This window comes from Dipodomys spectabilis, unplaced genomic scaffold (genome assembly GCF_019054845.1).
Source record: "Dipodomys spectabilis isolate Male_0828 unplaced genomic scaffold, ASM1905484v1 ptg000230l, whole genome shotgun sequence".
NCBI classification, from domain to species: Eukaryota; Metazoa; Chordata; class Mammalia; order Rodentia; family Heteromyidae; genus Dipodomys; species Dipodomys spectabilis.
The window spans coordinates 159,548-186,200 of NW_024870907.1; the positions used below are offsets into that span (position 1 = coordinate 159,548).

Below are 26,653 nucleotides of genomic sequence, written 5' to 3' on the forward strand. Positions count from 1 at the left end.
TTGTTGTTATTATTATATTATCTTGTGCAGGCTCTACCACTTGAGCCACGTCTTCACTTCCAGTGTTTTCTGGTTAATTGGAGACCAAAGTCTCACGGACTTTCCTGCCCAGGCTGGCTTCAGACCTCTGCCTCCTGAGAGGCTAGGATTACAGGTGTGAGCCACCAGTGTCTGGCATGCCCTAGGCTTAAACACAGGAAGATTTGGGGCGGAGAGAGAGAGGTGTGCACAATTATTAGACAGTCCGAGTCACAGGTGTGGACAGAAGTGGTCAGAGCAGGGCAAGTTGCTTGTTCTCGGGATCGGTCAGCTGGGGCCTTGTTGGATGAGAAAGTCCAGTCCATGGGCTGGTTTCCACACCTGTCACAGGCTATTTATCCATCAGTCCCGTCCTTCCTGGATCCCAAGGTGACCAGGAAGAGACTGCAGAAGAGCTTGGCTCGGAGCAAAGGACACAGCTACAACGGAGGCTGGGACACGAAGGCTTTCTCTGGCTCTTAGTCACCCCAGTGGGGAGGTCAGTGGTTTCCAGAGAAAGCAGCTTGTAAGTCCCTGTTACAAGGCTGACCTGGGAGGTGGCTGTCCCTGCTCCACCCAGCCTCCGTTTCTCTAAAACCTGGGGCTGCAGGTCAAGCTGCGTTGGGGTGACGAGCACCCACCGTAGGAGAGACCCGGGGATACAGCGGGGAACAGGGCGGACGAATCCCGGGCACCTGCAGACGAGAAGGAAATAAACGGTGACATAGTTAATTGCGGCGTGCGGGACGGGTGGATGCGGGAGCCAGCCTCCACCGCTGAGCCAGGTGGGGTGGGGTGGGTGACGTCATCGGAGGGGCGGGCGGGGGGGCCCGGGGGTGGGGGCCCGGGGGGGGGGCAGCTCTGGGTCCGTGCACTCATCCGGTAAAGGCACCTGCTGGGCGCCTCGTTCCCGGAGACCAGCACGGACGCAGCCCCCGCTCCCTTTCGGATATGGGGCAGACACGGTTCACAGTTAAAGAGAGGAGGAGGAGGAGGAGGGTTTCGGGCGCAGCGACGGCTGGGGGCGCCCGGGGGCGGGGCCCGCCTGCGCTCACGCTCACCCCGCCTCTCTCGGGTCCACGCTTTGCAAAGAGGTCACTGCGCCGCCGCCGCCGCGCGCGCGCGCCCTCCGCCTGAGCCCCGCAGCACGCGCGCCCCCGCGAACCCGAGCGCAGCGCCCCCGCCCCGCCCCGCCGAGCGGCGCCCGTCACTCAGAGCGCCCCCTGGCGGAGCCGCGTTCCAGGCCGGCGGCGCGCAGGGGCGGGGGCGGGGCGCTGCGCACGCGCAGGGGGCCGGCGGCGCGCAGGGGAGGGGAGGGGGCGGGGGCGCCGCGCACGCGCAGGAGCCGGCGGCGCGCGCCGAGCGGGGGGCGCTGCGCGGGGCAGCCACGATGGAAGGGGGTGCGTACGGAGCGGGCAAAGCCGGGGGCGCTTTCGACCCCCACACGCTGGTCCGGCAGCCGCACACCATCCTGCGCGTCGTGTCCTGGGTAAGGACGGGCTGGGGGTCCGTGGCGGGGCCGGGGGGCGAGGACGGCGTGCCGCGGGAGCCGCGGGGCTCCCTGCTGGCCGGGCGCGGGCCGCGGGCGTCCCCGAGCCTCGGTTTCCCCGCGCGCCCGCGCCCTGACCTCCGGGCCGCCGCCGCTCTGCAGCTGGAGGCTTGAGTCGCGCGCGACCGTGGACGGTGCCCGGGTCCGAGGCGCGATTGGGGGGGGCGGTGGTAGGGTGTGGGTCGCCCGCTGGGGTGCGCGTCGTGCCCGTGGCAGAGGAGGGGGCCGGGGCTGCTGCTGCCCAGCTCCGCGGGGCTGGAGCCCCGGGGCCCCCGCCGGATACCAGCCCCCCCCCCAACAGCCGCGTCTTCGCCGCGTGACCTTGGGCAGGGAACCACCTAGAAACGCTCGCCGAAACGAGGGATTTGGTTCCGAGCCGGGAGGGGCCACCTCTAATGTCGTGCCTCAGTTTCCCGGTTTATAGAAAGGGTGGGAGGAGCTTCCTGGGGGACCCTTGGGCGGTGACATTTCCTGGATCCATAACATTGCACCTCCCCCGCCAGCGTCCTCCCCCCCCCCCCCCCAGTCCTCACCTGGATGTCTACAGGGCCAGGTGTTTTGGAAGGAAGGTCCCCTCCACCCATGAGAGACTTGTTCTGCACCTGCATCCTTGTAGGGGGGGAGGGATAGACAGGGGGCAGGGGCAGATACCCCAGGTCTGAGTGGGGTTGAAGACAGGGCAGAGCTGTTGTAGGAAAGAGGCCTGCTGGGCTCTGTGGAGTGGGGGGGGGGGGTGCCTGGGGCTTCCTGGTTAGCTGGTCATGATTGAAAAACCCTCCCTTGTGGACAGTCTTGTCTCTGTAGGTCTGGGGCCCTTCACTGGTGCTGCCAGACCAGAAGGATGAGAATCAGGGACACTGGGCAGGGACACTGACAGGACCCATTGGGGGCTGGCAGAAGCCAACTGTGAGCTAGGCAGGCTGAAGTGCCTGGCTCTTCAGCATTCCAGGGCTGTTTTAGGGTCTGATGGGTTGGACAGCTTGTAGATTTGTCCTGGCAGCAGGAAGGGTGACCATTTGGTCCCTTTAGGGGGCCCCTTGAAGCCCCTGTGCCATTGGTCTTCGTGTCTTGGCATGTCCTCAGCATGTCCACAAGGGTTTCTGGCACCGAATCCATGCATTGGTGACAGTCCCCAACAACCAGAAGCAGGGGCAGACCTTAGGCAAAGGTGGGAGCCAGCCCCCCCCCCTTCCTGGTCACCCTGCCAGGTAGGGTGGGCCAGCTCTGTGCTGCCCTCCTCCTCCCCAGGACTCTGACAGGCAGGCTTTGTGTGGGGGCGTGGGCGGGCAGTTGTTGTACTTGGGTCATTTCTGCTTGTGATGGCTTCATTTAGCATCGCTTTATCGAGTCTGCCAGGCCCTGAGGGAAGGTGGCATGACTCAGGCCCTGGCTGCCTGGTGCCCCAGAACCCACAGTCCCACTGGGGAGGCAGCCAGGTGCCCCAGGCAGAAACCATGAGGGAGCCAGGAGAGGGTCTCTGCTGTGGAATACAGGAGCTTCGTGGAGAAGGTGAGGTCACCTCGGGCTCTGCAGCATGGGGAGAGCTTATCCTTGCCCACATTGGGATGTGGAGGATGTCATATGGATGGGTATGAAGAAAAACAAGCACACATTGAACACCACTGTGTACGGTTCCCTAGTTGGCTCCCCGAGTGGACAGGGCCCTGAGAGACCTAAAAGCGCAGGACAGGGTGAGCACAGGCACCCAAGACTTCCTGTCATAGTCTGGGGTGGAGTCCTGGCACTTGAAGATCATCTGGGCCACACCTGACCAGTGTGGGAATCAAACCACCTCCCAGGCCAGTTCAAAAGGGGCGTGCCCCCCCCCCCCATGAGCATCTGATACAGCACACTGAGACTTTTACAGAGTAGATAATAAGTAAGCTTGCAAAGAGCGAATGTCTCCACACTTGCAATCCTAGCTATTCAGGGGGCTGAGATATCAGGATCAAAGTTTGAAGCCAGCCCAGGCAGAAAAGTCCTCAAGACTTTATCTCCAGTTAACAAGTAAAGTGCTGGACTAGAGGCATGGCTTAATTGGTCAAGTACCAACTGTGAAGGAAAAAACCTAGTTAAGAGCACAAAGTCCTGAGTTCAAGCCTTAGTACTGCCACAAAGAAGGGGGAAAAGTAAAAATATAAAAAAAAATCCCTGCTGATTATTGGAAAATATGCAAATCATGCATGAGGGTTGGACAAAAAATATGAATGCTAGGCACCAATGGCTCTGTAATCCTAGCTACTCAGCAGCTGAGATTCGAGGATCACAAGTTCAGAGCCAGCCCAAGCAGGAAAGTTGCTGAAATGCTCACTCCAGTTAACTGCCCCAAAAAGCCAAGCTATGGCTCAAGTGCTAGAGTGCTTGCCTTGCATGCATGAGGCCCTGGGTTCAGTTCCTTAGCACCACATAAACAGAAAAAAAAAGCCAGAAGTGGCTCTGTGGCTCAAGTGGTAGAACGCTAGCCTTGAGCGGAAGAGCTGAGGGACAGCGTGTAGGCCCAGAGTTCAAGTCCCATGACTGACAAAAAACAAACTCAGGGTCAGCACCCAGGCCCTGAGTTCAGAGCCTAAGACTGGTACACACACATACCCCCCTAAAAAAAAAACCCCAAAAACCCATGAACAGATAATACCACTGGATGTACAGTAGGAGGATGGGGTTGAGGATGTAACTCTAGGGTAGAGCCCTTGTCTTGAGTTCGATCTCTCACTGCAAAAAGACCATAATGTCATATGAATTATACCATAGCAGAAAACTGGAGGAGGGGAAACACTGTCCTTGGGGCAGTTCGTATAGTGCTATGTTTGTTCTCTCTCCTTTCCTCCCCTGTCTCTCTTTTCCAGAGCTGAGGACCAGACTTAAGGCCTTGCACTTGCCAGGCAAGTGTTCTTCCACTGAACTAAATCCTCAACCATTGTTCTCTATTTTTTATTTTTTTTTTGTTGGTCGTGGGGCTTGAACTCTGGGCCTGGGATCTGTCCCTCAGCTTTTCAGCTCAAGGCTAGCTAGCATTCTACCACTCGAGCCACAGCACCACTTCTGGTTTTCTGAGTGGTTAATTGGAGATAAGAGTCTCACAGACTTTCCTGCACAAGTTGGCTTTGAACCTTGATCCTCAAATCTCAGCCTCCTCAGTAGCTAGGATTACAGGCGTAAGCCATAGACACTGGCTATTTTTATTTTTATTTATTTTTTTGTTGGTCGTGGGGCCTGAACTCTAGGCCTGGGCACTGTCCCTCAGCTCTTTAGCTCAAGGCTAGCTCTCTACCACTTGAACTACAGCGCCACTTCCAGCTTTTTCTGTTTATGTGGTGCTGAGGAATCAAACCCAGGGCTTCATGCATGTGAGGCAAGCGCTCTACCACTGAGCCACCTTCCCAGCCCTTGTACTCTCTCTTTTTTTAAGTTTTAGCAAGGATTTATTTTAGTTTCATAAGGCTAATGTAGAGAGAAATAGAAAAGGAGAGAAACGTTTCTTGCTTCTTATGCAAGAAATGGAAGTTGAAGACTCCGGTGCTATATTTAGTCTTTTGGGGAAATGTGTGTATGCTGAAGCATCTTATCAGGTTAGGGAGGGGGGGTGATGGGTGCTGCTGCCTTCCTGCCCATGGCCCTTTGCACACCATGGCCCTTTGCACACCACTCCCTTTGCATACTGCAGGTCTGCTAGAACAAATGGTTCCTGGTCTCCAGGTCTCAGGTGACCAGATCCTCCTGGTTGCTGGAACTTGCTTGGCATTAGCCCTCAGCCCATGGCAAAGTGGGAGGGTTGGTATTTAGGATTCCTATATTACCTGTGCCTCACCACCCCCCTGGAGGGCTCCACCAACATGTGCATGCCCACTTGCGGGTTTGTAAAATTTATGCCAGAAAGATCCAGATGTCAGGTGTGATGACACATGCCTGTAAGCCTGGCATTTGGGAAGTTGAGGTTGGAGGATCTCAAATTGGAAGCTAGCCTGTCTCAAAAGTTAAAAAAGAGCCAGGCACGGTGGCTCACACCTGTATTCCTAGCTACTCAGGAGGCTGAGATCTGAGGATTGTGGTTCAAAGCCAGCCTGGGTAGGAAAGTCCATGAGACTATTAGCTACAATTAATCACCAGAAAACTGGAAGTGGTACTGTGGCTCACCTGATAGAGCACTTGCCTTGAGCTGAAGAGCTCAGGGATAGTACTCAGGCCCAGAATTCAAGCCCTATGACAGACCAAAAAAAAAAAAAAAAACTAAACTAAAAGGTGGGGGGTAAAGCTCTTGCCCAGGCATGCTCACAGCCCTGAGTTCATTCTCCAGTACTACAAGGAGAGTGGGAGAAGGTCATTAAGAAGAGAGAAAGAGAGAGAGAGAGCGCATTCACCCGGCACCAGTAGCTCACACCTGCAATCCTAGCTACTCTGGAGGCTGAGGTCTGAGGATTGAGGTTCAAAGTCAGCTTAGGCAAGAAAGTCTAAAAGACTCTTATCTCCAATTAGCCACTAAAAAATCTGAAAGTGGAGCGGTGGCTCAAGTGGTAGAGCACCAGCCTTGAGGGAAAACAAACCCAGGGACAACACGCCGGTCCTGAATTCAAGCCCCAGGAACAGCACAAAATGGGGATGGTCAGTCGAGCTTCCAAATCATGTAAGTTGCAGACCTCACCTAACTGAGACCCACACTGGACCCTGAGCTTCTGGAGCTTTCAGGAGCCCCTCTGCCTGGGGTGGGGGTGGGGGGTGTCAGAAGCAGGGCTTCCCAGTCCTCACTTGGCCCTGGACTGAGGCTGCTTCTGCTCTTCCAGGCCACTGCTTTCCTAGGCTGGGCGAGGCTGGGCCTGGCCTTCCTCTGCCTCATTGTAGGTAGCTTAAGTTGCAGCCTTGTCTAGGGCAGCCTGGGAGCTGCCACCTCCACATGGGTTTGGGAGTAGCTATGATATTCAGCAAGTGTCCCCTCCTCTTTTCCTGCCTTGATTTCTCCACATGACCCAGGAGGCTCTTGTGGGTTAGAAGTGTAGATCTGTAGCCAGTCCACAGGACTGCAGCATGCCAGGGGTGACTCATTTCCTGGTTCTGGAGCCTGAGGGGAAACAGCTACCACCAGGAATCATGTTCATTTCTGAGCGCTGGGCGCCTTTGGTTTGGAATTAAGGATCTTTCTTTGGAGGCTTGAAAGGACCAATCAAAGAGAGAATATATCAGTGCTGGGCCTGTTGTTGCTGTTCGCATTTGCTGGTCCTGGAGCTTGAACTCAGGGCCTGGGTGCTATCCTTGAGCTTCTTTTGCTCAAACTTAGTGCTTTACTTCTTGAGCCACAGTTCTACCCCTGCCTGGGCTGGCTTCAAACCACTTTGCAGTGCTAGGATTACAGGCGTGAGCCTCTGTTTTGTTTTGCTTTATGTCCATCCTAGGGCTTGCCCTCAGGAACTGCGTGCTGTCCCAAGGTTGGTGCTTTACCACCTGAGCCATAGCTCCATTTACAGCTTTTTTTGGTGGTTAATTGAAGTTAAGAATCTCACAGATTTGCTGGCACCAGTGGCTCACGCCTGTAATCCTAGCTACTGAGGAGGCTGAGATCTGAGGATCATGGTTCAAAGCCAGCCCGGGCAGGAAAGTCCGTGAAACTCTTATTTCTAATAAACCACCAGAAAACCAGAAGTGGCGTTGTGGCTCAAGTGGTAGAGCACTCGCCTTGAGCTGAAGAGTACAGGGATAGTGCCCAAGCGCAGAGTTCAAGCCCCACAACCGACAAAAAAAAAAAAAGAATCTCACAGATTTTCCTGTCCCGGCTGACTTTGAATCCTAATCCTCACATCTCAGCCTCTTGAGTAGCTAGGATTACAGATGTGAGCCAACAGGGTTTGGTTGGCATCCCAGCCCTGGTTGGCATTTTTCACAGTCCATCTTGGAATCTTGCCTCTGGCCAAGGCCAATGCTTAGTGCTGCGTCTCCCTCAGGTCTAGGAGAGCCCAGCACAAGGGGACCTGCGGGAGATGCTGAACTGTGGTTTCGATTATGCCTTGAGAGAGCTTCCTTGGTTACTGGGGCAGCTGGAGGATTGGGGAACCCAAAAGAACCATGGGGGACTTGAAAGCCCTGCTTCTCCCAGCCTCAGTTTCCCCTCTGTGACATGAGTTGCAGTGGCTGGTTTGGGGGTCTGGAAAGTGGTGGCAGTGGTGAGCTCCTTGTGTGTCCTGCCATCCCCATTTTACATAGGTGCTGGGGGGCGGGGGCAGGACCTGAGAGGCACCCCAAGCACAGCACAGGGCCCAGTGACCCAGTGAGCCAAGTGGCTAGGCACACCTGAGCCTGGGGGCAAAAGCAGGAAGGTGAGGGAGGATGGGAGGCGAGGAACACAGCCAGGAGAGGGAGGGAAGAGAGGAGAGGCAGATGGCAGTGCTGTTGGAGAACCCTCTCTTGGCACTCAGACCGGAAGAACCAGCTGTCCTGGGGGAGGGGACAGCGGGAGCATGGGGAAGTGCCCTGTGGTAGCCTCCTCCAGCCCTGCCTGGTGTGTGACTTGAGCTAGATGCCCGTGCTCTTGGGCCTCAGGGTGCCTACCTGTCCGGTGGGAAAAGGACAGCTGGATGGAGCTGGTGGTTCCCAACCCTTGTACCCCGAAAGAACCTATTCTTGTTCTTCCTGTGCTCCCAAGGTGGGGGGCTTTAGGGTTGTGAGATACCCCATAGGCTCATGTGCTGAAGGCTTGTCTCCCGGCTGGTGGCACTATTCTAGGAGGCCTTAGGCACCATGGAGGTCAGACTTAACTGGAGGAAGTGGGTGTGATTCTCCGTTATTCTGGGTCCCTAACCTCCCCCACCCCGCCCGTCCCCAGCCTTCTCTACACCCCCTCCCCCAGTCTGCCCATGTGTGTGGCCCGGTGAGCCCAGACCCCATGGACCTGATATCATGAGCCAGAATCGGCCTTTCTGTCTTTGTGTCAGGTATCAGTGAGTGTCCATGAGAGCTGACAATTGCTCTGTCTTTAAAGATGAAATGTCAAGCCGGGCGCTGGTGGCTCACGCCTGTAAGCCTAGCTACTCAGGAGGCTGACATCTGAGGATTGAGATTCAAAGCCAGGAAAGTCCGTGAGACTCTTAATCTCCAATTAACCACCAGAAAATCAGAAGTGGCTCTGTGGCTCAAGTGGTAGAGCACTCACGTTGAGCTGAAGAGCTCAGGGACAGTGTCCAGGCCCAGAGTTCAAGCCCCACAACCAACAAACAAAAAAAACAAAGAGGAAATGTCAAGAGCTACCTTTTTGCCGGAGGTGAAGTGGAGGATCCTGGTCGGTGGCCTGTCCAGACAATAGTGAGGAACTCCATCCAAAATAAACAAACAGGAAAGCCAAAGGACTGAGCGCTTTGCCATCAAGCCCTTGCCTGAGTTTACTCTGTAGACCTCCACATGCGAAAAAGAAAGGCTTGAGCAGAGGCCTGGGCCGTGCGGTGCATGTGAGGAGCACACTGTCACGGCCTGGCCGGGGCCATGTCCCTGTGTTCCATGGATGGAGTTGTCCTTGGCTCCCCTGTGCTGGGTGGCAGGCACAGGACGCGGGGACCCTTCCTGGGGGAAAGGTTGGGTGTGAGCTGGAACAGCCCCAGCTGTGGACATGCAGACGCTGGGGGTCTTCAGGTCCCCACAGAGCATGGTGCCCCCAGTCTTGACCCCCTAAGCTGCTCCCAAAGTCGTACCTCTGTGACCCTGTTATATAAACTGCACTGTCACCCGGCCTGCCCCCTAATCCTTGTCTCCAGCTACTCAGTGGGGGCCTTTTTTGCCCCAGGCCAGAAGTGGGGAACAAGGCCCTCTTGACTCCTGAGGCCATGCCTGGACCTTCTGGCCCCCCTGGATGTCACTCCAGTCCTGGGAAGCTGCTTCCTCCCCCCTGGCCAGCCCTGCTGGTCCCCTGGTATCACAGAAGCCTTCTGCTGGCCACGCTTTGTCTGGTCATTGGAGGTCCTTCTCATACCCCGGCTGCCCTCCCCTCCTTCCGCAGCCCCTGGGTCGGCCCCTCGCACATCTGCAGCTTCTCTGGCCTCCTCCTCTCCTCCCCTCCTCCAGCCACTTTGCCCTTCCTGCTCCTCCCTTACAAGTGGCTGTTATCCCCCTCAGGAAGTACTCCCCGGCGGAGGCGGGCCTGGTCCCCGTGCGGCTCTTCCTGGCTCCCCCACACTTGTCAAGATCAGCCGCGACCTTCACGTGGCCTTCATGTTGCCAGATCCTGAGGCAGATTGTTCTTGATGCATCTCAGCCGACAGGGAGGGCCTGGGCACATTTGCATGTCCTCCCTTGAATCCGGACAGCAAGGTTGCAGACATGCCCACCCGCCCATCCAGTTCACAGCACTCCTCCTCCCGGGTGCACCCTGTGCCCGGTCTTTGCCAGGGAAAACTCACCATCTAGAGAGAGAACTGAGGCCGGGAATCTGGTTAGCATATGGGAGTGAGCAGTGACCACAAGCAAGGGGACACTTGCCCAGCTCAGGGACAGCGAGGAGACAGTAAATAGAGGACCAGAGGCCAGGCAGAGGCCAGTGCAAGTCACCCCATGGGGTTTGAGCCTTGAAGGACATGGATTTTCCCAGGCCCAAGGCATCACCCAGCTTCAGGAGGGTTCCACGTGTATGTGAGTGAGGTGAGAACTGTCCTTTGTTCTTCTCCTACCCATATTCCCATTTGGTCACCTCCTCCATGAAGCCTTCCTGGATTTCCCAGCTTACTCTCTCCACCCTGTCCTGCCACTCTTGGTGCTCCAGTGATGGCGGTGAACTCTTAAAGCAGTGGCCTCTCTCCCTCAGCCTTTCTTCTGGAAGGTAGGCAGGGCCAGGGCTGGCTCACCTCCCTGAGGCCCTGGAGCCTCCCCCAGAGGGGATGAGGAACAGTGTCAGGAAGGTAGAAAGGCTGGGGTGGTAAACCCTGCCCTTCCCGACTCCTGTATAAAATGGGGACAGCAGTGGCCACCTCCTAGGTTGTTGAAGTGTCTGCGGCTTAGCTGAGTCTGGGGCTCAGATTCTGTGCCATTGTCACAGGCGGTGACATTATCCCCTCCCCTTCTTGTGCCCAAAAGATCAGAGGCAAGGTCACAGGATCACAGCCCAGGTACATCAGCCAGAGGGAGCCCGGGACAGCCAAGAACCCCTTTGAGGCTCACTGAACCCTTCCGGTGGGCCCCCGGCCCCACTGGAGAGAGAGTGGTACGGGGGTCATCTCCACGCCTGGAGAGACTGACCCATCCCGTCCCTCCCCACTAGACCTGGTGGGGACAGCTGTGAGAAGATTACCTCCTAATCCGGGCTGGGCTGGGGCCAAGGCTGCAGGGAGGAGAGGAGGCCGGGCTCCCTGCTTGCCACCCTCCCACCCCACCCCGTCCCAGCCCCGAGGGGCTCCCTCATGAGATGCTATGTTGGCTTTGAGGTTTCCCTCACATGAGCTGGGGACGGGGTGTGGGCAGCCGGCCTCGCCCCTCGGCATGGCCACCAGAGGCAGGAGGGAGGCTGGTGTCGGTGCACAGACCCAGCACTTGCTGAGTACCAGTGGCTCACACACATAACCCTAGTTATTCAGGAGGCTGAGCTAGGAAGATTGCAGCCCAGAGGGAGACCAGGCAGGAAAGTCCACGAGGCTCCGGTCTCCAGTTAATACTCAAAACATCCAAAGTGGAGGTGGGGTTCAAGTGGTAGAGTGCTGGCCTTGGATAAAAAAGCCAAGAGAGTGGAAGGCCCTGAGCTCAAGCCCCAGGCCTGGTGCGCACGCGTGCATGTACACACACACCAAAAGGGCTAGGAGTGTGGCTCAGTGCTACCATGCCTGCCTAGCCTGGAGTTCAAACCCCAGTTCTGCCTCCAAGAGAGAGAGGGGAGAAGGGTGAGGAGAGGAAGTGTAAGGGGGGCTGGGCGAGGGGTGGAGGAGTTCACTTTGAGCAGGGCCTGTGCCCTGGGAGCAGCCAGGAGACGCCCACACAGGGGCCTCAGAGCCACCCTCGGAGATGGGCTTTCTCAGCAGCAGCAGGGCTGGGCAGCGGGGGGCAGGGCCAGGGCTGCTCCCGCTGTCTGGCTGGGGCACACTGCCCCACTCAGGGTGGCTGGAAGGACCATGAGGCCCCAGATGTCATCTCTCCGAGCTTGGCCGGGGAAAAGCCAACCAGCACTTCACAGCGAGGCCTCTGGGAGTCCCTGCTGGGCATTGACCTCTATCACCCATGCCAGCTGGGCATCTCCTCCCGAGAGCCCCGCCCGTGGCCCAGGCTCACCCCGATGGGTTCTGCCCGTGAAGCAAGAGCACCATCTGGTCCCCAAAGCGGGATGGTCTGTCCCTCCACCTGGCCACCAGCCATCGGCAGGTGTCCCTCCTCGGTCTTGTGCTGATTCTGGGGTTTGTGGACGGGGGGTGGGGGGGTGGGGGAAGGAATTCTGTTCTGGAACAGTGCAGGAGCATGTCTGAACCTCTATGTCCATTTTTGCTCACGCGAGTGTCAAGAGCCCTAGGAGGCCACGGGCCAGCTCAGGCTTCTGGGGAGCGTGGCCAGGTTCCCCGTCCCGGGAGGTTCTGGAAGGGCGACGGCTTGTGAAGCGGAAAACCATACAGAATTTTCATACAGCCTGTCCTGTCAAACAGGGCAGGGACCGCAGCAGATGCGGAGGGTCACCGAGGGCACAGGACTTCCGAGTCTCTGGTTCTTTACACCTCTGAATCCAGCCACCCAGCATCCTGCAACTTCCTGATTCCGAGCTTCCTTGTGCTTCGGTTTTGGAGCTGGATGTGGGTCTGCACCACGCACCATCTGGAACCGTCTCTGGAGAGTCGGGTTGGGATGCAGAAGAGGCAGAAACCCGGCTCTTTACCTGGGCTGCTTCCCGAGCCCAAGGGGAGGTGTGGTTTTCCCAGGCACGTGAGCAGCCGACGCCCCCAGACCTCCCTGGCCATCACCTGTCCCCCGGTTCTGTGCGGCCCCACGGTTGGTTGTGTGAATTCCCCCAGTGCCTCTGCGGCCGAGGCTGGTGTAGAATTGCGTTCTGGTTTAGTTTCCGGTTGTCTGGTGTCTTCTTGCGCCGCTCTGGGAGTTCCTTGTGGTCCCTGCAGATCTGGCTGTAAGTCACCAGGGTGGCGCTGGCACCGGCTTTGGATTCCAAGGAACTTGTGTTGCAGTGGCGGCCAGCTTGGTGGCCTGGACGGGCGAGGCCCCCTGGCGGGTTGCAGCGTGGTCTCAGCTCACCACATCCGACAGGGGAAGCCCCTTCCAGGGCTGCCCCGCCACAGCAGGCCGAGGCAACCTGGGGCCACGTCCTCCTGCCCTGTTCTGCTCTGCTCCTGCTGGGGTGGGCACATGGCAGCTGGAGGGCCGAGAGAATTCTGCAGGGGGTCAGGACACCCCTGGGGCCAGACCGCTTCTTCCATCTCTGCCCGCACCAGTCCCAGCCCCCCAGCTCCCTCGCCCAGCTGCTGCTGGAGTTCCTGCAGACTCCCTTCCAGGCGTGCCCACTGATTCTCCTCCGCAGCTAAGGTCACAGCTCTTCATGTCGGCAGTGGCTCCTGGGCCCGCCCCTGGCCCTCAAGGTCCTGGACACCAGCCCCTGCCTACCTCAGGGACCTGCCTCACTGCTCAGGGATCTCCCCTTCGCACTTTCTGCTCTAGCGCTGTGGCCTGCAGCAGCTTCTCAACACACCACGCTCATTTGCACCCTAGAGCCTTTGCACTTGTGGCTTCGTCCTCTTCCAGCTATCTGATTGGCTCAGGGCCCTCACTGCAGTCGGGTCACTTGTGAGAGACTCCACTGGCCACCAGGTTCTCCCTTGGCCCATGCAGGATCTGGGGCTCAGGTTAAGTCACCACAGGACAGGTTCCTGACCCACAAGGCCAGGACGGGGTGCCCCTCCCAGTACAGTGCCACCACACACCCAGGAGCCTGAGATCTGTGCTAAGTGCTGACCCAGCCCTGAGGCCACTGGAGCTGTGGGGTTGTGACCACTGAGGGTGATCACACGCCCAGTCCTGAGGTTTGAACTCAAGACCTCAAGTTTGCCAGGCAGACACTCTACCACTTGAGCTACACTCCAGCGCTCTTTTTTAGTCTCTCTCTCTCTCTCTCTCTCTCTCTCTTTAAATGTGTTGGTCCTGGGGTTTGAACTCAAGGCCTGGGTACAGTACCTTAGCTATTTTGCTTAAGGATAGTGCTCTACTACTTGAGTCACAGGTCCACTTTCCAGCTTTTTGGTGGTTGATATGAGTTTCATGGACTTTCTTGCCTGGTCTGGCTCCCAACTAAGATCCTCAGATCTCAGCCTCCTGACTAAGTGGCTAGGATTACAGGAGTGAGCCACTGGCACCCAGCTTTAATCTCTCTACCTTTGAGACATGATCTGCCTAATTTTGCCCAGACCTTTTGCTTCTGCTTCTGGGACTACAGGTGTGTAACACCATACTTGGCTCTGAGCGTGTTTTGATGTTGTTCCTCACCCTCTTGGGGACATATTGTCTCCAGCACTTTCCTCCAGGCCTCTCAGAGGAGCTCCTGTGTCTTCTCTCTAGAGAGCCCAGAGTTAATGGTTCCACCTCTGCTGCAGTCCCCAAGGCCTGGACTTCCGGACTTGTGCCTGTCTCCCTCTCCGCTCCTCTGGCTTTGGGGAGGCCCCTTGTTCCCTGCTTCTGCAAGGGGTCTATTTCTGTTTTCCCACTGGCTGCAGTGGTGTCTTCTCCAGCCTAGAGAGCAGCAGTGTCTTAGAAAGGCTCGCAGGTGTTTTTCTTTCTTTCTTGGCCTCAGTCTCACCCCAGTCCTCTGAGGCCTGCGTATTCTGGGTGCTTGGGTGCAGTTCTCTCCAGAGAAAGGCTCGGAGCCCAGTCCTCATATGCAGAGCACATGCTCTAGGCTTGAGCTCCATCCCCAGCTGAGAGGCTCATTCCTTTCTCCAGGACTCGGAGAGCCTGGCCAAGGCCCCAGAGCCTGCATGGCTGCAGTCCTCAGATAGGAACCCAGTAGGCCTGATACCTGTGTGTCTGAAATCTCCTTCTAACCTAGCAGCTTTTCCGTTCTGCTGGTTCTAGTGATAGGCAGCATGGGCCCCGGGGTTCTGACCTGGTGGTTTTCTGGTACAGCCTTGGACCATTGCAGATGTTTCTAGTCAAGCTCAAGCTCGCTGTGCACAGAGTGTCACGGGCAGCGGGCCTAGGCAGGCAGGGTGCAGAGCCTGCCCTGCCTTCCTTGCTGTGATGCCTGTGTCCGCAGTTCAGGATCTTCCTGCCTCAGCTTGCTAAGTACTGGGATTACAGGGATGCACTACTACACCCAGCAGCTCCTGATGGCTTTGAAGTGCTGGCTTCTTGTGCCCCTGAGCACCAGACCGGACTTTTGCCAAATGCTTTGCACTGATGCTGCCCTGCAGGGCTTCCTCCCTACTCATCTCTCACCTGGTTCCCTGGGTCTCTAGAAACACCACGTTTTTTTTTTTCTGGGCCACCCCCTGAAGCAAATGTCGGTTGGTTGCGTGGAGGGAGGGAGGGGCTGTAATCCAGAGACCTGGGCTCAGGTTCAGCTTGTGCTGCTGACACAGGTATTCTGGTGGGGGTTTCACTTTCTGAGCCTCGGTTTCCCAAGTAGCCCTCTTGGCTGGCGAGGCCAGACACCTTCCCTGGGTCCAGAGGGTGGCAGGAAGACACATCCCCTATCAGGACTAGCAAATACTGTGGCTGGCCAGGACACCACAGATCTCCTCCTCCTCCCCTTTCTTCTCTCCCTTCCCTCTTTCCTTTGTATAACTGCCCAGTGTAGGTAGTTTCCACCTGTAATCTTAGCTACTTAACAGGCTGAGATCTGAGGATACAGGTTCAAAGCCATCCCAGACTGGAAAGTCTGTGAGACTCTTATCTCCAATCAACCACCAGAAAACCAGAAGTGGATCTGTGGCTCAAAGTGATAGCGCTCCAGACTTGAACAAAAGAACTCAGGCCCTGAGTTCAAGCCCCAAGACTGACAACAACAACAACAAAATCATCCAAGTGCCAGTGGCTCCTGCCTGTAATCCTAGCTACTCAGGAGGCTGAGATCTGAGGATCAAGGTTCAAAGCCAGCTCGGGAAGGAAAAATCCATGAGCCTTTTTTTTTTTTTTTGTCAGTTGTGGGGCCTGAACTCTGAGCCTGGGCGCAGTCTCTCAGCTCTTCAGCTCATGCTAGCGCTCTACCACTTGAACCACAGCACCACTACTGGCTTTTTCTGCTCATGTGCTGAGGAATCGAACCCAGGGCCTCAGGCATGCAAGGCAAGTGTTCTACCACTGAGCCACCTTCCCAGCCCTCCATGAGACTCTTATTGCCACTAAATTACCAAAAAGCTGGAAATGGTCTTGTGGCTCAAAGTGGTACAGCACTAGTTTTGAGCACAAAAGGTCAGGGAGAGTGTCTAGGTCCTGAGTAAGAAAAGAAAAAAATGAATTCCTGGTGCTATACAGCCCTGTCTTGTCTCTGTCTCAAACCCTTTATCACGCCATAAAAGCATCCTGTGCCCATTGAGAAATCACCCCACCCCCTCCCTGCCCTGTGGCACCTACTACTCACTGTCTATCAAGTATAAAAGTCATCCTACAGGGCTGGGAAGGTGGCTCAGTGGTAGAGCGCCTGCCTTGCATGCCTGAGGCCCTGGGTTCAATTCCTCAGCAGCACATAAGCGAAAAGAAAAAAAAAGCCGGAGTGGCGCTGTGGCTCAAGTGGTAGAGCGCTAGCTTTGAGCTGAAGAGCTGAGGGACAGTGCCCAGGCCCAGAGTTCAGGCCCCACGACCGGACCCAAAAGTCATCCTACAGAGCTGGGCGCTGGTGACCATGCCTGGGAATCCTAGCCACTCAGGAGCTGAGATCTGAAGATCATGATTCAGCCTGGGCAGACAAATCTGAGAGACTCTTATCTTCAGTTAACCAGCAAAAAGCTGGGAGTGGAGGTGGCTTACGTGGACTTAAGTGGACTCCATCTAGGAGTGAAAAAGTCAACTAAGAGCGTAGGGTCCCGAGTGCAAGCCCCAGTGCCAGCAAAGACATGACCATATGTGACCCTGAGTGCCTTGGCTTGTGTTCAAGATCCACCTTCATGGCTCTTCTGTGTATGGCCGAATTATAACTAATTTGGTAGGTTTTTTTTATTTATTTTATTTTTGTTGTTGTTTTGTTGGTCATGGGGCCTGACTCTGGGCCTGGGCGCTGTCCTTCAGCTCAAGGCTACTGCTCTACTGCTTGAGTCACAGCGCCACTTCTGGCTTTTTCTGCTTATGTGGTGCTGAGGAATCAAACCGAGGGCCTCATGCAAGGCAAGCACTCTATCACTGAACCACCTTCCCAGGCCAATATGAGACTTATCTCCACTGAACTACCAAAAACACTGGAAGTAGAGCTGTGGCTAAAGTGGTAGAGCAAAAGAAGCTCTGGGACCAGTGTCCAAGTCCTGGTTCAAACCCCAGGACCAGCATGTGCATGCTTATATGCACACGTGTGTGTGTGTGTGTGTGTGTACATGCGCACACACAATAATGTCGCAGAGAACATTAGCAGTGCTTCTCTTGCTTGTCCATACACCCAGGCTCACTGCCCCTCCGGACTCATGTTGGAATTGCTTTCCTATTCTAGCAAAACAGAAAGCAGAGACAAGTGAACTCCCCCCAGCTCCCGCCTCTGACACGTCACAGGCCACACTTAGGACTGAGCCTTCTGTGTGTGTGTCAGGACTGAGATCTGAACTCAAGGCCTCACGTTCTCCCTTGGCTTTTTCAGTCAAGGCTAGCGCTGTACCACTTGAGCAATAATACTTCCACTTTCAGGGCGCTTAGGCCTGGTCTGTCTCCTGATGTAACTTAGGAAAGGTGAGTGGCCTGAGGAGGAAGCCTGGCCCTTAAGGTTTTACTGGGCATGTTCATAATACCCGAGCCTTGACCGCCTCTTCTGAAAATGCTGGCGATATTGAGGTATTAGCAATTGCTGCATAACCAAACTTACGGCATAAGAGCGCACATTTATCATCTCACAGTTTCTCTGTGTTAGAAATCTGCACTTCTGGGTGTTGATGCCTAGGGTCCCTTAAGCTGCGGCCTCAATATCAACCAAAGATGTGGTCTCATCTGACTGCTCTACTGAGGACAGATCCAAATTCAAGTTCACTTCTGTGGTGCTGGTGGGCTTCACCAGCCGCTGACGAAGTCTCAGCTCCCTGTCAGCTGTTACAGACTTCCCTCAGTTGCATGCCAACTTCTCCGTGGGCCAGCTCCAAACGTGACAGCTAACCTCCAGCAAGTGAGCAGGGGCCAGGGGGCGGGGGCTAAGGGGCAAGCTAGGCGGGAGCCGGCATCGTTTTGTGATCCTCACTTAGAAGCTGTGTCCCACGCTTTTGCCATGTGCTATCTGGTAGAAGCCGTCGCCGTCAGCAGGTGCAGGGTACCTGGATGTGGGTGGCAGAGGTGGGGCTGGCCTCGGGCAGAGCTGAGCCTGCAGGGGTGGCTGACTGTAAACGAGGTAGCATGGTGGCCTGAGGGGAGGACACAACTCCTGTGGTTTTCATTCATCACCCTATCTAACTGCCAGGGCCTGCCGAGCCCTGGCCATAGAAAGGGTGGGGACCGGGCTGGGCAGCATGGGGGGGGGGGGCCTTGACAAGTTTATGCCCAGGGTGGCCTGTAAGTAAGGTCCCATTTCAGGGAACAGTCCAGTCCCAGGGGCCTTAGCCATGGGTTCATGGAGTCCACAAGTGGTAGGGCCTTCGATCCTTGTAGCTGAGGAAGGAAGCCATTGCTCTTCCTGAGCTGTGTGACCCAGGGCTAGTTGCCTCCCGGCTCTGAGCCTCCAGTGTGTCCCAACTCACATGGGGGCAGGCAGCAGGTGACAGAGTGTCAGCGGGTGTGTCCTGTCCCGGCTCACCCCTCCCCGCCCCCCCCAGGTGTTCTCCATTGTGGTGTTTGGCTCCATTGTCAATGAGGGCTACCTCAACAGCCCCACGGAGGGCGAGGAGTTCTGCATCTACAACCGCAACCCCAACGCCTGCAGCTACGGCGTGGCCGTGGGCGTGCTGGCCTTCCTCACCTGCCTGCTCTACCTGGCCCTGGACGTCTACTTCCCGCAGATCAGCAGCGTGAAGGACCGCAAGAAGGCCGTGCTGTCTGACATTGGTGTCTCGGGTGAGTGTGAGTCTGTGGAGGCCCCCTGGCCCCTGGGCCCTACCACCGACCACGGCACAGACAGGCCGTGGGGGGGGGGGACCTTCTTTCCTGTCTCGGTGCTCCCTGTGCTCCTCCCTGCCAGCCTCAGGCCCCCCTTGTCCTGGCTCTGCCCAGCATAGACCTGCACCCCCTGTCCATTCCCCAGAGCCTCTGGCAGGGCCCTGCTCTGCACAGGGGGCTCCAGTGCCCGCCTTGGCCATCCTGGCCTGGGGCCTGGGGCTCCTTAGACCTTCAGGAAGGACTGGAACTAAGTGAAAGGCTCTTACACTTCCACAGAGCCCCAGGGGTCCCCAGCAGGTGTCTGTGGGTTGGGCTCTGCGCCCGCTGCCGCTCCCCTCACACATAGCGTGCGCTGAGCTGCTCCTGGCGGACCCCTCATTGAGCCCCGAACCCAGCTCTCAGAGACTCTCACTGTGTCGGGCTCTGTGAGACTAGAAGAGGAAGTCCAGCTCTCCCCCCTCAGTACCCCAAAGCCACCACGCTTGCCCTGCTTCCCTCCCACCCCCAGTGCTGCAGGCCGAAGCGGAGGCCAGCAGCAGGTGGGCCGTGGGCCCCAGAGAGGGAAGTGGATGGAATTTAGAGTGCAAAGGGCAGAGCCTTGCAGCCTAATTTGCTCATTCTCTCTCTCCCTCCCCTCCCCTCCCCTCCCCTCCCCTCTCCTCCCCTCCCCTCCCCTTCCCTCCCCTCCCCTCCCCTCCCCTTCCCCATTTGTCCTTCCTACACTGTGGACTGCCGTGGCATCCTCTGCCCTGGCCACTCTCCCTTGGGCCTGGCTCTACGCTGTCTTCCTCATCTCCCTGCTGCATCTGCCGGCGGCCTGCCCCTCCTCTGCCCTCACCTCTGCTTGGCGGGCGGGGTTCTGTGAACTTCTGTTTCCTGTGTTCCCCCCCTCCCACCCCATGTGTCACTCTTCCTATGCAACCTGCCTGGGGACCCCAGCCTTCTGGGCCTTCCTCTGGTTTGTGGGCTTCTGCTACCTGGCCAATCAGTGGCAGGTGTCCAAGCCCAAGGACAACCCACTGAACGAAGGGACGGACGCAGCCCGGGCCGCCATCGCCTTCTCCTTCTTCTCCATCTTCACCTGGGTGAGTACAGTGTCCTCTGAGCCCCCCGGTTCCCCCAGCCAAGCCCAGGCCTTGCCTGCGGCCCTTGCTCCAGTCCCCTGGGGCACCCCCGGGTACGATGGCTTCCAGGTCAAGGCAGACCCTGCTAGCCTAGAGATGCTTTCGGGGGCCGCGCATCCTCCATCTCCCCGGGGTGGTCTCCATGTGCCCCGCAGAGATAGGATGGTGGGGGCCTCGACTGGAAGGGAGATTTGGAAGTTTCCAGTCTGGGAAGGACCAGACCTCAGGGTAAAGGAGACTGCTCCTGGCTTCCCGCCGGTCTCCCATCTGGAAATGGAGAGACTTGGACTCTTGCTCAGGATCCGGGCAGGGCCTGAGAGGGCCGAGGGTCCCCTGGGTGGCCTGGCACACATCTGAAGACCCGCCCTCTGCCCAGCCCTGTTGCCAAGCATGGATGGGAACTGCAGAAGCCAGCATTTTGGTTTTTCCACAGAAACCAACATAGGAGTTTTTACACGAATTCTGGTCTTTATGTTGTGGGTAATTTAGTCAAGTTAAGCGATCTGGAGCTGGGCACCAGTGGTCCTGCCTGGGTGGCCGGGATCATGATGGTGATTTCAGTTGAAGGCCAGCCCAGGCAACAACGTTCCCGAGACCCCCTCTCCACCGGCCGCTGGGCACAGTGCCACATGCCTGTCATCATGGCTATGACAGGAAGCAGACTCAGGAGCCCCAGGTCCTCAGTACAGTGGTGAGCACTGCTCACTGGAGGGGCCACCTAGGATTCAGGTGGCCAGCCCTGAGGTCTCAGGCCTGGACAGGAAGACCTGGGTGATCCACAGAATTTTAGTGCAGAGAAGGTGCTCCCCCCTCCGCGACCCCCCCCCCCTCCTCCCCCCAGTGGGAAGAGTTTGAAAGCTCTGGCCCCATGTGGGTGGGACTTGCAGAGGAGCCTGGTGATTGGGTATGAGCTCTTTAGAGGTGGGTCTGCAGCTCTGATGGACAGGTGCTGTGGGGCACCGCTGTCCTCTGCACCTCCCCAGCGGCCTCCCCCTGCTCTCTCCGGCAGAGCCTGACTGCAGCCCTGGCCGTGCGCAGACTGAAGGACCTTTCCTTCCAGGAAGAGTACAGCACACTGTTCCCAGCCACTGCCCAGCCATAGCCCATCCCCCCGCAGGGCAGGGAGTGCAGGCAGGCTGGCTTCAGGGACCAGCCGAGCTTACCACTTGTTCATTCATTTGTTCATTCATTCATCATCTCTTTTGTTTATTCTTTGTATTTGTTAATTCAGTAAACATTTATTGAGCAGCTGTTTTGTGCTTATCGTGGGTTAGATGGGATCTCTGGCCCAGGAGTTCACAGACTGGGGAGGGGAAGGCAGGAAGAACCACTCCCCAAGTAGGCCACAGGCTGGTAGATGAGTGGCTCCATGACGCAGTACGGGCTGCCAGGAGGTGTCCCCAGTTGGAGGAGCTCAGCTGTTGACTGATGGCCTGTCCAGGGCTGTGGCATGACGCCTGGATGGAGGCTGGCTGGCCCAGCCTGTCAGAGAATGTGGCTTGGCTTGTGGTCCTTTGCTGTGTGACCTAGAGCTAATCTCTGCATCTCTCTGAGCCTCAGTCCATTTTCCCTTGCAGCTGATTATAGGCCGCTTCTCAAGGCAATTGTGCAATAAAACTAAGGCCAACATGGGCCTGGCCACAGGGATGCTCAATAAATGTAAATTCTGCTCATCCATCCATCCTCCTATCCAGAGCTAGGGACACTCCCATAAGCTCTCCTTTCCCGGCGAGCCCTCTGTGCCCTGACGGGCTCCTCTGTGGCCCTCGGTGTCTGGGCAGTGCCCGCCCCTCCAACCCTCTGTGGATGCTGAGGCAGTCGCAGCCTCAGAGCACAGCCAGCCTCACGGGGGCTGAGCTCAGAACTGTGCTGCCTGGCCCCGCGGCACCCCGCACTCACGGCCTGCTGCCTGGCCCCGCGGCACCCCGCGCTCACGGCCTGCTGCCTGGAGGAGACCCGACAGAGCCCACGAGTCCCGAGACCCACGACCAGTGGACACAGGTCCCTGGCTCTCGGCAGGACTTGCTGCCTCCCCAGTGCAGCCCAGGCCAGCCAGTCCCAGGCCTCTCCAAAGAGGCCTGGCCTTGGAGGCAGAAGACTGGCCACAGAGACAGTTAGTTAGTCCTCCATGCCTATGGCCATGGCCTCTCCCAGAGGCCCACAGAGCTCATCTGCTCCAGCCTTGGGCCCCTGTGTGGGAGGCCGGGAAGGAAGGAGGCAGGGATGTGAGGACGGGTACAGGGCTGAGGCCTTGCCTCGGGCTTTGTCCTCTGCTCCTGTGTGCTCCTCCTGGCTTGCCCTCCCCGCCCTGCTTCTCCAGCCCCAGCCTCTGAAACCCCAGCTGCGGGAACTCAGAGGGCCGCATCCACTCCTCTTCCCAGCTGCTCTGGACCTGTCTGCCCTCCCCCAGGTTTGGTGCTTTGCCTATGATGGACCACAGCTTCCCTGGCCCCAGGAGCCTCCCCAAGCTGGGAGTATGGCTCATTGGTAGAAGTCTTACCTAGCCCGCCCAGAGTCCCATCCCCAGCACTGCAAAAAAGAGAAGGGAGCCAGGCGCTGGTGGCTCATACCTGTAATCCCAGCTACTCAGGAGGCTGAGATCTGAAGATCACAACTTGAAGTCTGTCCAGGCAGAAAAGACCATGAGACTCATATCCAATTAAAAACAAGCAAACAAAACAAAACCGGAAGTAGAGCAGTGTCTCAAGTGATACAGCACTAGCTTTGAGCATAAAAAGCTTGGGAACAGTGCCTAGACCCTGAGCAAAAGAGAGACAGGAAAACAAACAGCTGCTTTCCACAAAGGGCAACCCAAAGGGTCTTCTGATAATATTTAATTTCTGGACTTTTAGAACATTCTGGAGTTGGGCACTGGTGGCTCACGCCTGTAATCTTAACTATTCAGGAGTCTGAGATCTGAGTATTGCAGTTCAAAGCTAGTCCAGGCAGGAAAGTCCATGAGACTCTTATCTCCAATAAACCACCAGAAAACTGGCAGTGGCACCGTGGCTCAAGTTGTAGAGCGCTCGCCTTGGGCTGAAGAGCTCAGGGACATCGCCCAGGCCCAGAGATTAAGCCTCAAGACTGACAAACAAAAAACCATTCTGGAATAGACCACCAGGCACTTTACTCCCTACCAGTCCTCCATCAGCCCATGAGGACCCCGAGGGCTTAACTCTCTACGTCAGGGGACCCATGGCAAGGAAGGAGTGAGGGGCTGTGACCTGGGCAGGGGGAAGACCCCCACTGCAGTACCAACTCCCCTGACACTCCGGCCTGAAGTCTGTCCATCCCCAGGTGAGAAAGATCTCATTGCAAGCCTGGAATCAGGATTCAGTGGGAAGAATGCCTTGCTCCTTAGCCTGGCAGGTTGGTGTTCACAGTGCAGTTAGTTGCCTTTACTGATATCAAAGCTAACGGTGCACACAGCGGCCATGTACTGTGAGTTTGCTTCCATCTTTTCTCCCTGGGGGCTCTAGCAGATATTGACGTCAGAGCCCTGACAAGTCCTGTGGTCCCTGCAATTTGTTTCACTGTCTTGAACTCAGTTTCCTGAACTTGTTTGACCAAATATTTCAGCCACCATCAGGTTCAGCAGCAAGGACACAAATCCCAAATAACAGCAATTTAAACAAATCTCATGCAGGGCTGACAGAATGGTTCAGAGGCCATCAGTGACCCAAGTGCCCTCCATCTCTGCAGTTTGGCATATGGTCTTCATGGCCCGTTTTAGCAACTAGAGCTCCAGTGATCACACCGGCATTCCAGGCCTCAGATCAAAGGGTAGAACAGAGAACCTGGGAGGTACCTTGTTGACCAAAACTTAATTACCTGGCTGTACCTGGCTGCAGGAGGGACATTCCATATAATACCCAAACCCAAATTGGGAAGCAGTTGTGAGCTCCTGGGACTTCTCCACGGTGGCAATAAAATATATTTGGTCGAACCAGCCACTGGCAGCTCATACCGGTAATCCTAGCTACCCAGGAGGCTGACATCGAAGCATCACAGTTTGAAGCCAATCTGGGCAGAAAAATCTGTGAGACTTTTTTTTTTTTTTTTTTGGTCAGTCGTGGGGCCTGAACTCTGGGCCTGGGCGCTGTCCCTCAGCTCTTCAGCTCAAGGCTAGCTCTCTACCACTGGAGCCACAGTGCCACTTCCAGCGTTTTCTGCATATGTGGTGCTGAGGAACCCAGGGCCTCAGGCATGCAAGGCAAGCACTCTACCACTGAGCCACCTTCCCAGCCCCCTGTGAGACTCTTGTCTCCAGTTAACCACCAGAAAACCAGAAGTGGCCCTGTGGTTCAAAGTGGTAGAGTGCTAGCCTTGAACACAAAAGCTCAGGGACAATGCCCAGGTCCAGAGTTCAAGCCCATAATTGACAAAAAGAAAAATTGTTTGAGGACATTGGCTTCTGAAGTTTATCCTGGCTAGACGTGTGGTCCGGATGTTGGAGGGGCGCGATGGGGACAGTCCTGTCCAGTCAAGGCAGGTGCTTTGAGGATCTCTAAGCTCTATTGCCCGCATCCTGTCTACTAACTATCACTAACCCAGTGCTCTTGTCTGTCTCTCCCTTAACCGTCCCTCCCACCCGCCCTTGTCCACGCTGGCCCCACCCCAGGCGGGCCAGGCTGTGCTGGCCTTCCAGCGGTACCAGATTGGCGCCGACTCGGCGCTCTTCTCCCAGGACTACATGGACCCCAGCCAGGATTCCAGCATGCCTTACGCCCCCTACGCGGAGCCCAGCACCGGGCCGGACCCCGCCGGCACGGGCGGCACCTACCAGCAGCCGGCCAATGCCTTCGACTCCGAGCCACAGGGCTACCAGTCGCAGGGCTACTGAGCCCCCTGGACCGCCTGCCCCTCCCCAAGCCCCGCCCTGCCCATCCCTCCTGGTCACCCTGCCCAGCACCTCCCCAGCCTCCACATTGCAGCGGGGCTGGGGCGGCCCTTGTGGGGGGCGCCCATGTGTGTGCAAGTGTGTCTGAGGGTGTGCGCGCAGCGGGGGCCCGAGGGCAGGCGTAGGGCTGCATTCATTCATTGTGTCCTCACGCATTCATTGAGCACCTACTCTGCCAGGCCCGTGCTTGGTCGGGTAGTGGAAGGGGGGTGCAGAGGTGGCCCCGTGGGTCCCAGAGGTAGGAGCGGTGGGACAGATGGACTGGGTGGGTTGCGGGAAGTCTGGCTGCGCAGGGCTGGGACACAGGGCGAGTGTGATGTCTGCAGCCCACCACCGACAGCCTGTGTGGCGCAGCAGGCCTGCAGGGGGGAGGGGGCGGAGCTGCTTCCGGTTCACAGTTGAGGAAAAGGTGGCTGAGAGGTCAAGGGCAGTGAGGCAGTAGAGAGCCCAGAGCTGACGGTGCCAGCCCCCCTCCCCACGCTCCCTCCACCCCCATCAGCATGACTCACCTGGGAGGCCTTGGGCCCTCTGCCCAGGAGATACCCCGACTCCACGACAGGCCCAGGACCTCTTGTACTCTGGCTGCACCCCACCCTTGGGGTTCCCCTCCTAAGCAAGGAGCCATCCCACAGGTAGCCCACCCAGAGCAGGCCAACCAGGCCTGCCTCTGGGCGAGCTCTCCGAGCCTTGCCTGGCCCTGGCGGTGGTGGGCAGTGTGCTGGGACTGGCCTGGCATCCAGGAAGTGAATGAGCGGAGTTGCTGTTGGGTTTTGTGGTCACCCCGCAGGGGCCCGATCCCACCCCTGGGACCTCCCAGGACACAGGAGTGATCTGGAGCAGCCTGGGCATAGGTCTTGCCCTCCCTGACCTTCCGGAAGGTCCATGGGGGGTGAGGAGTCCATGGGTGAGCTGGCATGCCGAGGACAGGGAGAGTTCTGTGCAGAGGGGGGCACGGAGCGAGGTAGCAGGGCATCCCGGAGGCTCAAGCAGGGTGGGGCTGCAGGCAGCAGTCGGTTCTGAGCAGTGGCAGGAAGGGTCCTTGCATGACGGTGCTGCACCTCTCTTCCTGCGGGTGCAGAGGGCACGCTGGCCGACCCCCTCGGGGGCAGAGCAGAGGGATGGTGTCCCTACCACCACCGCCACCCCACATCCCGCACAGGACCCCACAGGCAGGTGACCACTGCTTGCTCCAGCCACCAGGTGCCAGCCGTCCATCTGGGGAGACCCAGGGTGTGTGGGGCCCGTCTTCCCAGAGCTTGGGGAAGATGAATACAGAACAGTGACGAGGTATTTCAAGTTGCACTGCAGGTTTATGGCTCCCAGCAAGGACCCTGGGGTGACAAGAGCAGGAAGGAGCAGCCCTGAACAGAGGGGGAAACTGAGGCATAGAGAACATTACTGAGCAGTGGAGCCCAGCTCAAGGGCAGCAGTGTTGGAAGAGGACCCAGCGGTCATTGCTGACTTGCATTTGTCACATCTGGGAAGGGACTCCGTCACAGTCCCCCAGGAGACAGCTTGGGGACAGGCTATCTGCTAGGCTGAGCAGCGGGCCTGTGCCAGACAGGAAGTAAGGCTGTGGTGCTGCCAGTGTTCCTGGCACCTGGTGGTTCTGTGTAGGTCCCAGAGGGCCGGGGACAACTTATGGATCGCTATGGATCGCCTACTCCCTCCCTAGCCAACTCCCCCCCCCCCCCCCCCGTGGTGTGCCCTGGAGACCCCAGGTGCTGCTTATGTGCTTCTTACTGAGCACCGATCAGCTGCTGGCAACACTGGGCCGGATGGCAGGGGCAGCTCCGCTCTGCCTGGCCCTGACTGGCATCCAGGCTGGGGAAGTTTCCCAGACCCCTGCTGGGCTGCAGACTGCCACCTCAGGATGCATCCTCCCTTAGTCTCCTTGGGGTCCAGCCC

At 57.4% G+C, this 26,653-nt stretch overlaps 1 protein-coding gene across 3 annotated transcripts; it reads left to right on the forward strand.

Moving 5' to 3' along the window:
* Positions 1–1,343: 1,343 nt before the first annotated feature.
* On the forward strand, positions 1,344–26,437 carry Syngr1 (synaptogyrin 1). Of its 3 annotated transcripts, none has more exons than XM_042697937.1 (4): positions 1,344–1,507; positions 18,442–18,679; positions 19,661–19,806; positions 24,467–26,437. In XM_042697937.1, the coding sequence occupies exons 1-4, from the start codon at positions 1,409–1,411 to the stop codon at positions 24,686–24,688; spliced, it is 705 nt and encodes a 234-aa protein (XP_042553871.1). In that variant the 5' UTR covers positions 1,344–1,408; the 3' UTR covers positions 24,689–26,437. The 3 variants fall into 3 exon arrangements, with proteins under 3 accessions (XP_042553871.1, XP_042553872.1, XP_042553873.1); XM_042697938.1 differs by having other exon boundaries at positions 24,533–26,437; XM_042697939.1 differs by lacking the exon at positions 24,467–26,437 and adding an exon at positions 20,855–21,096.
* Positions 26,438–26,653: the final 216 nt, after the last annotated feature.